General features: G+C 40.4%; 1 protein-coding gene across 1 annotated transcript; it reads right to left on the bottom strand.

The window, feature by feature from the left end:
• Window positions 1-120: 120 nt before the first annotated feature.
• On the bottom strand, window positions 121-9,933 carry LOC308295635 (hydroperoxide isomerase ALOXE3-like; the record flags this gene model as incomplete). The annotated part of the gene is made up of 14 exons (XM_080738684.1): window positions 121-138; window positions 411-533; window positions 1,495-1,665; window positions 2,417-2,517; window positions 4,424-4,545; window positions 4,948-5,114; window positions 6,225-6,311; window positions 6,541-6,744; window positions 6,919-7,062; window positions 7,175-7,347; window positions 7,588-7,691; window positions 8,072-8,153; window positions 8,288-8,492; window positions 9,787-9,933. The coding sequence occupies 14 exons, from the start codon at window positions 9,931-9,933 to the stop codon at window positions 121-123; spliced, it is 1,848 nt and encodes a 615-aa protein (XP_080594810.1).
• Between the last annotated feature and the right edge of the window lie 2,422 nt (window positions 9,934-12,355).

Here is a 12,355-nt window from a genome sequence, read left to right as displayed (position 1 = left end):
AATAGCCTGAGTGATAAGAATAGTCAGGCTGTGATTCTTGTTTTGCACATTTGTTTCTTACTAAACTTTGGAGAGTAAGCATTTGAAAACATTTGACAACGACTTCTGCACCTAGCATCCTCATAGTTCCCTTGAAACCTGTGGAAATCGAACAATACTGACACAGATGAGGCTTTATGAGTTCTTAACTGTGTAGGTTTAAAAATAGGCAATAATAAGCTTTACAGTGAAACAGTAAGGGGACGTGGTCTCTCAGTTTTCTGATGCTTTATTAGCTGGCTAAATATGACCAATGTGTATCTGTCTTCATCAGGGTCACAGGGACAAAAGTGTTGCTGTTGCCTTCTCCCAGATTAAATGGTTATACTATTCTCTAGTTCGGTAGGGTTTAAGTAGTTGTACGGCACTACCAGTGCTGTGTTTCTTTCTGCAATGACCTCACTGAGGAAGGAAAGCCCTGCTTGGAATTCCTTGATCATCTGCTTTGGAGCAGGCACATCAAAGTGTTCATCAGGATATGAACCCAGGGGAATCTGGAAAAGATGGAAAACAAAAGGTGGAAGAAGTTCTCAGATTTGTTACTTATTGTAAGTAAAAATAGAAACACTATAAATATGTTATGTAAAAATATGTTAAAAAATGTTGATAAAAGTACAAAGTAATGGCATTAAACTATACTTAAAGTACCAAAAATAGCCTACTCTAAATCTTTCCAAAATAACAAAGGCTTATGTAATAAGAATCTAAATCTAGAAAGTTACTTAAAGAGATATTCCACGTCAAAAAAACAAAAACAAACGTCTGGTCATATTTAATCAGGCTTTTGTGAACACCCTGGACAGATTTTAATTTGCTTCATTCAATATTTAGATATTTGATATTCGTTTTATCAGACAGACCCATCCAGAACCCGTTCCCATACACACCCATTGTAACTTTAAACTACATTTTAACCATGATTAAGTCATTTAAAACATCTGTTCTTGGTGACTCATACTACTCTCCTAATACGTTTTTTCATTTATTTTGAATATATTTTTATTGTATAAAATTTTTCCCATTTTCCAATTAAAAAAATTAAAATAAAATAAAGAAAAAGGTTATAACACGACCAGCTCATGTAGCCTATTAGGAGTGTAGTCACCAGAAAAAGAAAGGCGTTTTTATGACTTTATCATGGTTAAAATGGAGTTTGAAGTTACAATGGGTGTGTATGGGAACGGGCTCTGGATGGGTCATTCTGATAAAAAAAAAAAAAAAAAAAAAGAATAGTATAGAGTGAAAGATGTACAGTAGCCGGCTCAAGTAAAGTAAAAGTGCTTCAAAAAGAACAGTAGGCTACTTTAGTAAATGTAGGCCTATATACGGTATAGTCATCACTGAAAACATTGTTGCAAACTGGTTTAGGAACAAGGTCTCACAGCTATTTTATATCAGTGAATCTGATTATCTGAGTGATTGCAACATAATTCAACCATGCCTAGTAAAACTTACAGAGTCCTTGAATTTTTGGGTGAGCACCCAACTTGCTGACACAAATTTGACTGATTCTCCAACTCTCGGAAGTGTCTCAAACAAGGTCTTCAAGCTAGACTGCCCCTTGATGGTTGGAGGAGCTTTACGCAGAAGGAAAGGGATGTTTGGGATCCAACATTGATAGTCAAACTAAATTGTGCAAAATTGAGATAAGAGAAGATAAGAAGAGCACATAAAAGTCACAACAAAACAAATCACAATTCAACTAACAGACTCAGACAGTCCTTTGTGCCGCTAGCTATGAAGATTATGTGTGTGTGTGTGTGTGTGTGTGTGTGTGTGTGTGTGTGTGTGTGTGTGCGTGTGCGCGCGCGTGTGTGCGTGCATGCATGCATGCGTGCATGCGTGTGTGAGATGTGAAGTGAGATCTACTTATAAATAGTCACTTGGTGGCCAAGTTGACAAAACCAGCCAAAATAAAGCAACATGTAAAAGCATTCTTCAACAACTACTGCAAACTTCAAAGGTGCACGGAGAAGGCTTGATCTAACACCTTCTTCCACATTTCTGTCTGTCAGGGGCATGGTATGACAATGTTTTGGAGCTGTGCACATGTACTGCATGAATTGAAAAGGCATGGGGCCAATGGGGTAAAGAGATAGAATGCAGGACTCTGGATGATGGTGCGTGCAACCAATGTAGAGAGGCTATAGGAAACATCTTTGGGAGTGAACACAGTGTACCATGATATCACCACTAGTCCAAATATGACATTACAATGTGTATGTCACCCAGCCAGCTGACCCTGGCAGTAGATTATGTGCATCATACAGAACATATTTCTTTGTAATCCGCAATGTGTGATTGTTTGACAAAAGAGCTGTAAATCTGGATTAACATCTGTGTGTATTTTGCAACAAGGAAGGCTTTCTCATCTTACCTGCCCAAGGTGGACAGCGCCATGTTGTCCTGACACGTTAAAGATCACCATGGTTATGAACTTGATCACTTCCTCCACAGTCTGAAAGGCTGCAGGGATCCCTGTTTAGATCAACACCAACAGACATTTTAATATCTTGAAGCTTAGAAATTCATTATTTATTAGACTTCATAGCAGGTTAAATCACAGCCTTGCATTTCCAATTGAGAAATACCACCAACATAATTATGGCACTATTGTCTTACCAAAGTTTGGATGAAAGCCATTATATATATATATATATATATATATATATATATATATATAATATATATATACATACATATATATATATATATACACATATATATATATACATATATATACATATATATATATATATATATATATATATATATATATATATATATATATATATATATATATATATATATATATATATATATATGAATGTAAAATTAACTTTCAACTTGTTACTTTACTTAAGGCATTGGCATGGCATCACTATCAGTAAATTGCTGACCCTTGATAGATTATAGTCTATCTTTCAATCTTGTCAACTACAGTAATGTACAGTACATGCAACAATGCTTATTGTAATAATCACTCCTGTCAGTCAGTGTGTGTGTGTGTGTGTGTGTGTGTGTGTGTGTGTGTGTGTGTGTGTGTGTGTGTGTGTGTGTGTGTGTGTGTGTGTGTGTGTGTGTGTGTTTGAAAATGATCAAGAAACATGAAGGGAATGCTTGGCAGATCGCCTCAAAGATAGTGAATTGCATTTTTATAGTGCTTTTCCATGTGCTTTACAATGGTTCATTCATTGGGAGGTGAAGTGGGGAAGAAGAGTCACTTCCCATATTAATGCACCATTGGTGGCAAGCTGACACCGACCGACTCATTGGAGGCAATGTGGGGTTCAGTGTCTTGCCCTAAGGACACCTCCACATATGCTCAGGAGGAGCCGGGATTCCAACTACCGACCCATAGATCATTGGTACTGTACCTCCTGAGCTACAGCCGCCCCAGTAATTGATTGATTGAACTATGGGATGAAAAGGTCAAGGTTCAAGGTAATAAGCCCAATCCAACATCCATAATCACTTAAATCAAATTCGAAATATTTCGGAAATCAAATCTATTATATCTATTATGTGAAAAGTAATACATGAAGGTACCCCTACCAGGGTGCATTTCGAGTTTGGGAGATTCCTGTTCTAGACGGTCATTGTGACAGGAGACATGGCAACCATGAGTTACCCAGGATATCTTCTTCAGAAGAAAAGCAGCAGATACCCTCCTCAGCAAGGCTACCCTCCTCAGTCTGGTGCTTACCCTCCACAACCAGCAGCTTATCCACCCCAGCATGGAGCGTATGAACCTCCCCAAGCAGTTGGCTACTGAGGCAGGAAGTTACACTCCGCAGGCTGGAGGCTACACGTCCATGCCACCGCACCCGCTGGTACAGCCTTCCATAACTAACAGCCCTATTAGAACGGCACAAGTCAGGACAGTCTCTGGACAGCCAGAGATACCCTTCTGAACCACCATATAACCTGTCCATGCTCACTGCTATGTTATGGAGGAACGCAATAAGAGCCCGGGCCAGGATACCCAAAGGTCCCCTCACCAAACCTGTTCATGCCAGCCTATGATGGAGGTTATGGTGGAGGAGCCATGCCTTTGAACCCCCAATTAAATGCTGAGGATGCTACTCACTCTTTTTTTTTTATTTGGCTACATGACTTCAAAGTCTTCAGTCAGTGTGATGAGAAGCACAGCCTTTAGGAGGCTTTAGTCCAGCTTTTTAGATATTCATAAAAAGGTTCTGTAAAGCACTTGCCATTATACTATAAATAAAACATAAACAAAGCTTTGCCTACGGGATGAAGTTTACTAGTGTATATGTTATCTAGTTTGTTGTGTATATGTTAACTAGTTTGTCAACAGCATACCGTGGGTATTGCGGTTTACTGTAAATAACATTTTAATTGATTGAAGGAAAACTAATACCTGAGCTTTTGTTTCCTAAGAAGGCTTGGGTGAATATCTCGTTGATCCAGTCCTGGAGTTCAGAGTCTCTACGCACGTCACTGTCCGAGGGATAATAGTGGTCCACTATTGCCCTTACAAAGCTGGAGATACATTACGAAAAATATTTTAGTATCACTAGTAGCCTATAGTTATATACATTTCAATGTATATAATGAAATAGATAACTATATAACATTATGTTATTAAATAAATGATAGATAGCCTATGGATATTGGTGTCAACACCAAAAGCCCATCACTCTCTTAGGTGTCATAACACATGTGCTACACATCCTCCTGCCCTGCAACTATTCCACAAAGGCTGTAACACTTAACCAAAAGAATATAATACATTATTTTCAAACATTCTTTTGTATTTTTTGCTTAATGCGATGCCCAGGGTTAAAGTTGTTAAAAGACCGTAGCAGTGGTCTGGAACCTGCAATCTAAATGAGCATCCTTGGTTGGTTCAATGAGGGTCACACAACAAGTGTTAATGATCACCTGTTGATGATGTTCCACAGCTTCAGTCCATCATCTCTGTAGTAGAAGTTTGGGACAGACTCCAGGCCTCGTGCTGCGATGTTCTCTGGCAGACAGAGGGAGCTGTAGGTCGTTTCAGAATGAGACCTTCCAAGGAGCTCACTCGTACCCTCTGGTGTTAGTGAAGTCTAGATAAATAATTAGCATTAGACAAAGCTTTGTTGTAGAGCAAGGCATTTATTGTCTCCACCAGCCGAAGGCATGGGGGAGAGTATGTTTTCGTCTCCGTCCGTCCGTGCGTGCGTCCATCCGTGCGTGCGTGCGTCCTCACAGTTATTTACCACCTAATCTCAGTCGCCATTGGCCCGGTCACTGCCAAAATGTGCACACACACTCCCTGGATGCCAATTCAGAACCTCTGACACACATTTTCCAAATGGGCCTGTTCTAGCGCCACCATGAGGCAGATGTTCGCAAAATACATTTCTGTACACTACTCTTACAGATTTTGTCCAAAAATCCTACAAATCAGTAGGCAGCATCTCGACAGTCATGTGATCGACATGGATCTGTCCGATTTGGCCAAGATTGGCTCCCAAAATTTGTAGGATTGAGCCGTTTTGAACAAAATGCCTCAAATCACAAACGCAAAGTGCAATTATCATGAAATCCCACACACACATTCCCACTAGGGATTTTTTTTAATCAGCCTCATGGTGGCGCTATAACAGGCCGATTTGTGGTTTTACCTGTAACTCCAATGATCGGTTTCAAACTTTGTAAGCGCACTCCCTATAGAGGCCAAGGAAAAACCCTTTCCCTGCATTTTTCACATCAGCCTTTTATAGCGCCACCATGAGGCTGTTTTTTGACAAACACACTGTTTGACACTTCACTGTCTCTGAAGCTAACGTGTCCACTCACCTTGGATTGCGTTTGACCCCGCTCATTCATAACCACCTAATTCAATACCACCCAATGCACACCCACAACCAACATACCACACCTGGTGGAGAGCTGTGCTCAGAAGAGCGCTGCTTCTAGTTCCTTTTTGTTTTGACGCGCTGAGCATCTAATTTGCTCTGCACGTTCACGTCAGGCATTTGAATCAGGTTGAGAGTTGAAATATTTTCAACTCTGGTAATTTTTGGACGAGAGCACCTTTTCTCAGCTGGGAAAAACATCCTGTTGGATACAGCGCCTTAGTTTGGACCATATATTACTGGTTGACTTTAAAAAATGTAAATCAACTTTGAAAGTAGAAATTCAAGTTTGACACAGTTGAATATTATTCTTACTGAATCCAAAGGCCCTCCAGGTGAAAGAAGTAGTTGGCGACCAAGAACATTTATTTGGATGGTGTAACGGAAGTGCGGGATCAGCAACTGGACAGATAAGAAGGAAGAAGAATCATGTTAAAGATTCATCGTAAACCCAGAATCATGTTCTAAACGGTGGTACAATATTCAAATATGTTTTATTGTACAAAACTGTTAATATAATAATAATAATGTTCTAAACAGTTTATGTTTATACAGCCATATGACCTAGTTGTGACATTTACTCAGAATTCTGTAATATATATAATAATTTAAATGATCACCATGACCATACCTTGTAGAGAGGATGAATCACTGGAAAGCTTTGCAGAGTTGCAACTGCGAATGCTTCTGCCAAAAAGTGAGTGTTCAATAGATGATACACAAACTGGTGGTAGATGCCATCTGCATGTTTCACAAACATCTTGGCCAGTAACCAGTCATACTCTGGGTCGCTGGGCAGAAAAATGGGATTCTGCTCTGAGGGCTGTTGGGTCAGCTGGGATGATAAAAGGAAAGAAAATATTTCTTTTACATTTTCATCTAAAAACAACAGGCTCTAATGTTCTCAGTGTCTCATCCTTACTATTGGTAGTACAGTAGTAAACAATGCTCATATTCCTTTGCAAATGTGACTATACACAGTAACTGAATGACCCCATCAGTGAAATACCTGAATTGCAATGGGCATCAGTTTATTCTCTGGGTTCATGTAAAACAAGCAGAGAGCAGGTGTCAAAGGCAGCGCCTCACCATTGTCCACCTTAGTGGACAATCCAACCAATCCCTTGTAGTCACAGAGGAAGATATTGCCTTTCTGCATGAGAGAAGAAACTAGGTCTTATACTTCCTGGATGTCACAGACATTAACACACATTCGTTGAAACAGACCATATATCAATAGTGATACACTGTAAGACACTCCATACCTCCATCTCCCTCTGGAGAGAGCTGCCACTGTCTAAGAAGGGCTTCACCATCTCCTCTGTGACTGGAAAGTTGTGAGGAAGCTCCAAGCAGCGCTGAATGATATTTGGGTTGATTCCATTGAGAAACTGGAATCCATAAAAGTCATCCTCCATCCAGTGTTCGGTGACGTACCCTACACAGGAATGATAATTGGTAAATGTTTTGTTTTCATAATATACTGTACTCAACATATAAATGTTTCTGTTTCACTACCTAAGGGTCAGAGAGCTTTTTTTTACAGATGTGGATGTAATGCAACATTGCTAATTATACACCACTTGCATGTAAGCAATAATCCTTGTAGTTATTGTATTTGTAATCAATGAGAATGTTCCACTGAGTTACGCTACAAACGTTAAAAGTCCATTCATACCTGACATTGGTGTCTCTTTGAACCAGAAAACCTTTTTCATGGCCTCAAAGTCCTCCCACTGCTCAGTAGAGTTATTCAGACCCTTCAGTTTGAGTTCAACGTTACTGGGGGAAAAAAAGAAAAAAGTAATGGTACTATTTTCCATCACAATTTAATACTAGGTCTAATTGTCCTTGTTATACAGTATGTAGGAATTCCTCTTACAATGAACAATATGGACTCACGTAAATTGTTTTTCATAAGCAAATTCAAAAGCTTTAGAGACTGAGAAACAGTCTTCATCAGGGATCTCAGAACTGTCTTTAAAAGCGCTGGTGCGTGGCAGCCCTTGACCATATGTCCCCCACCTGTAGGTAACAGAATGAAAAACATAATATTTGTATCCGGTCGTACGTTGGGGTTTGAGCTAGAACTAACTTGAGAAGCATTTGACCAAAAACAAGAACCCTTCTTGCAGTATGTAATTTGCACAAATACAACTCACTGGTACAAGTCGTTGTGACGCATCAACTCTCTTTTTCGGTGGTCGGTCAGAAGGGGGTGGTCATCCTCAAAAGCCTTCATGGCTGAGGACAAAGACTAATAGTTATGCCGTGGAAAATACCAGGAAAACATCAGAGTCATCACATGAAAGAAACGGGAGTGAATGTTTGACCACAATTACCGTATATTATAGTGTCTGTTTTATTTTCCAACACACCTTTCCCTCCTCTCAGCTCTACCTGTTCCCCATCGGACAGCCATCTGTAGCATGGGAAAAGGATGACATCGTCCTCGGGAGTAGTCACCACGATCGTAGAGCAGAACCATGCATCATCTAATTGCTTAACATATGCATCTTTCTCCAGTTTGACCAAAAGAAGCTGCCCGAGATGTACAATGGTTTTCACCGTGTAGCTCCCCTTCTGTAGAGAGAGGGGGGGGGGGGGTCAGGGAAACTTGTTCAGGTTATTTTGAGCAAGGCAGACACCTGACTTCAAAGACTAAACAGCATTGTCAAAAGTAGCATTCAATGCAAACATTTACTTAAACACAAATTAAAGGTAGGCTAAGTGATTTTTTTGTTTGTTTTCTTATTTTAAACTAAGTGTCAAATACCTCTAGGCTATATTCTGACAGTAGTCATTGCTATTGCTATGTGTTTGTTCAGTAACAGGAGTCTCCCCTGTCTCTCCTCTTTGGTATCACTTCAAAGAACTGGTTCGCTCACTCGTTGCCTACTTGCCTTATTTCTGGTTCTCTTGGGTGCGGAATTCGGGTGAAACGTTTGAAGATAAGCAACCCACACTCACCTGTTCATTAAGAGTCTTCGGCCCTTAGGCCATCATCAGTGTTACCTGATGGCCTATGGGCCGAAACGCATCTGTTCATGTCCTGACTACTGCTGCTGCTGTTTCGATATTAAAAAATCACACCCGTGTGAACTGAGCGGTGGTTTACCCACCAACCCCCCCCCCCCAGGCTAGTCTCAACAGCACCCTCTTACCCACCAACCCCTCCCCCCTTCCCCCCTGTGTGTGTGTGTGTGTGTGTGCGTGCGTGCGTGTGTGTGTGTGTGCCTGGCCTGGCCTGGCCTGAAAACAGCGCCCCTCCCTTAACATGTGTGGTCATAAAAGGTACTACACCACAGGCTAGAGGCCTCATACAGACCCACCCACCCACCCACATACATACATACATACATACATACATACAAACATACATACCTACACACACGGCCACGCTATGGAGACGGTGTGACCACCGCTCAAAAAGACTCTTAATGAACAAGTGAGTGTGGGTTGCTTCTCTTCATACGGTTCTCCTCTTTGGTAAACAGAACATACATTTTCAGGTCAGGATACCTATTTTATCCAATCAGTAGAGAGAACTTACACAGAATACAGATTAAACAAGTGAAATTGGAAGTGATGCAACTAAAAAATGGGCAAAACAATTGGAACTGGAACAACGTTAAGCTGTATTTCCTGTTTGGCCGAAAAAACATATTTTCAGTTTGTTCAGTACCAGAGCCTACCCGTCTCTCCAGCTCTTTAACAAACAATGATTACTATCAGAATATAGAGCTTTAACCTTTTAAACAGGATCCTGCCTTTAAGGATGCATGTATTCCAAACAACATTGCTGAACTTTTCTTTCCTTCATAAGGTAAATGGCAACAGTCAAAATAGCAACAATCATCCCTTTAAATGAGCTTACCTTTCCAGCAATAAAATCTATGCCAAAGTTGTCCAAACGTGTGCGTTCACTCTCTCCTTCAGTTCCAATTAAGGTGACATATATGCAGTCTAAAGTCCCTGCAAATGCCTGGTCACCGGTTGTCACCTCAAGCTTGTACTCAGCCATGATCGCTCTGTGTCTGGAATAAAGAAATGATAAGGCTTCCAATTAATTCTGTCTATTATAAGAGCACGCTTATGATGATTTTGATTACGGCTGTTGTCAGCCGGGGTTACTGGCTCCCTGGTTACTCGATCTGCAGCTGGCTTGTTAGAGTAATCTGAGGGACCGAGTGCCAGCTACATAGGCCTTAAAAGCCTAAAGTAATCTAAGAAAAAAACGTAGGTAGACCAAGCTCCTATTCAGTAAAATAACTTTATAAAAACAAAAGACATCTAAAACATGCTATCTAAATTACTTACCTAGGGAGTTTCAGCACCTGACATCATGACAACAGGGGTCATCAATCATCATAAAATACCAGAATTGAAAAATATGTTATCACTGGCTTAAAATACAAGCATTGCACAATGCCCCCCTCCCCGGCTACACACCGCACACATGCACACACACACATACACACACACACACTCATTACAGTATATAGACCTATGTGTAACCTACAAACCAGTTAATCTGTAAAGCAGATTCGTTAAATCACATGATCTGAAAATGTGCCATGATAAGAGGCCTAAGAGCATACAGTACCACATAGGCTCTTTGTAGCCTGACAGTGTTTGTCGCAGGTTCGAATCCCAATCCCGGGCGACCTTTGCTTCATGTCACTCCCCATTTCGCTCTCCCTGTTTTCTGTATATCTCCACTATTCCCTATTAATAAATGCAACAAAATGCCTAAACTTAAATAAATAAACTTAAATTAAATAATAATAATAATAATAATAATCTTTCTACTATAATAGACAGGCCAGCTCCTGGTGTTGTTTAAGCATGTCATTGATAGACTCTCACACCACTGCTTCTACAGATTCCTCCTTTCACACATACTTCGCTGCATTTCCCCCCTACATTCCTAGCTGCTTTCCCTGAACGTATTGTACTTGCACGATGTACAATTAAACAAAACAATAATTTAATGCTATGACGCGAATTACATCATAGTACGTCCATTATAAACCTTCCGGCCGAAACACAGACTTACAAATAGTTCCACGGTGCAGTGTACTTACGAGTGTAGTAGGCCTACTGTGTCCCCTGGTGGCAGGGACAGTGTAGTGCAGACATTACGACACACACACACACACACAAAATACATGAAGAAACAGTGCTTTTGGTGGGCAACATGGCTTGGAGCAGTTGTGCGTGTGTGCATGTGAGCATGCGAAGCATGCGAACAACACTAGGATTCGCCCGCCAAAGGCGGGCGATATTCTAGTAATAATAATAATAATAAAAGTAAAACTGGAGACTTCTCATAATTTTATTGCTCTGTCATTTGTTTGTTTGTGGCTGGCTGGATCCTAGACCAGCATAATCATCTCAGTTACACAGACATTCTATTCAAAAACCATGGTAACTATTCATCAGAAAGAGAGAGAGAGAAATGGTCAAGTGAGCTTCACTTTGTATTGTGAGTAAGACGGGACCTGTCGTCTATGGTGTTGCATTGCCGATTAAAATATAATCTCTTTAGGCCTAAGCCTTTTTATTAAACCACAATCGAATGTTGTTTACTTGCATAATGGGGACACTTTTTTAATTGTATTTTATATTCACTGGAAAATGTTTCAACATCTGATCTCTCAGTACCTACTGTTGCCTCAAGTTGTAAATGAGAACATATTAATGCTTCAGTGCACTTGTTAAAGCAGCAACAATGCAACACTGTCCACCTATTACTAAATTAGAGTGACAGACACCCCAAGTTAGAGATAGGAGAGTGAAGAGTGATCTAAGCCACACACACTCGGCTCTCGTGGAAATCTCCAATTCTTATCTGGTCTTCTGTTGTCATTTTCTCCAGTCGCCCTGTTGCTCCGTTTTGTCTTTGGTTAATTTAATTAATTGTTTTGTATTAGATACCTGCTATGGCCATCTGTTATTTGATTGATTGAATAGGCTACTTTAGTCAGTACACATGTACACAAATGTACACAGCCAGCCTACACACCACCTCACCGACAAGAAGCAACTACAGCCAGTTATATATATTCTTTTACTTGTCAAACTGGTCTCCCTCAACAACAGGCGGCCGAAGTGGGCAGGGTTAACTCTGTGAAACGTCATACACACACTGTCTATAGCACGGGTTGCAATGTGCAAGTGGGGGTTGTGGTGGAATTCAGATCAATCAATAATCATGAGAAACAGAGGAGACAAGACAATTATATTAGGTGGTGGTGTGGTCAAGTTTATGTAACATGATATCATGGACAGAAATACAGTTAACACTCTGGGCAGTGGTAAAAGAGTTCTGCCAAGAAGAATGGTCCGACACTAGAGTTATACTGTGTGGCTTCAATGCCTCTGGAACGAGCTGTACCATAACAAGATAGGCTTTACCAAAACAATAGTTACTGAGGCCCACT

This window comes from Nannobrachium achirus (genome assembly GCF_963921795.1).
Source record: "Nannobrachium achirus genome assembly, chromosome: 12".
Classification (NCBI taxonomy): domain Eukaryota; kingdom Metazoa; phylum Chordata; class Actinopteri; order Myctophiformes; family Myctophidae; genus Nannobrachium; species Nannobrachium achirus.
The sequence above is the reverse complement of the archived record's forward strand: the minus strand, read 5'-3'. Positions and strand labels throughout refer to the sequence as shown.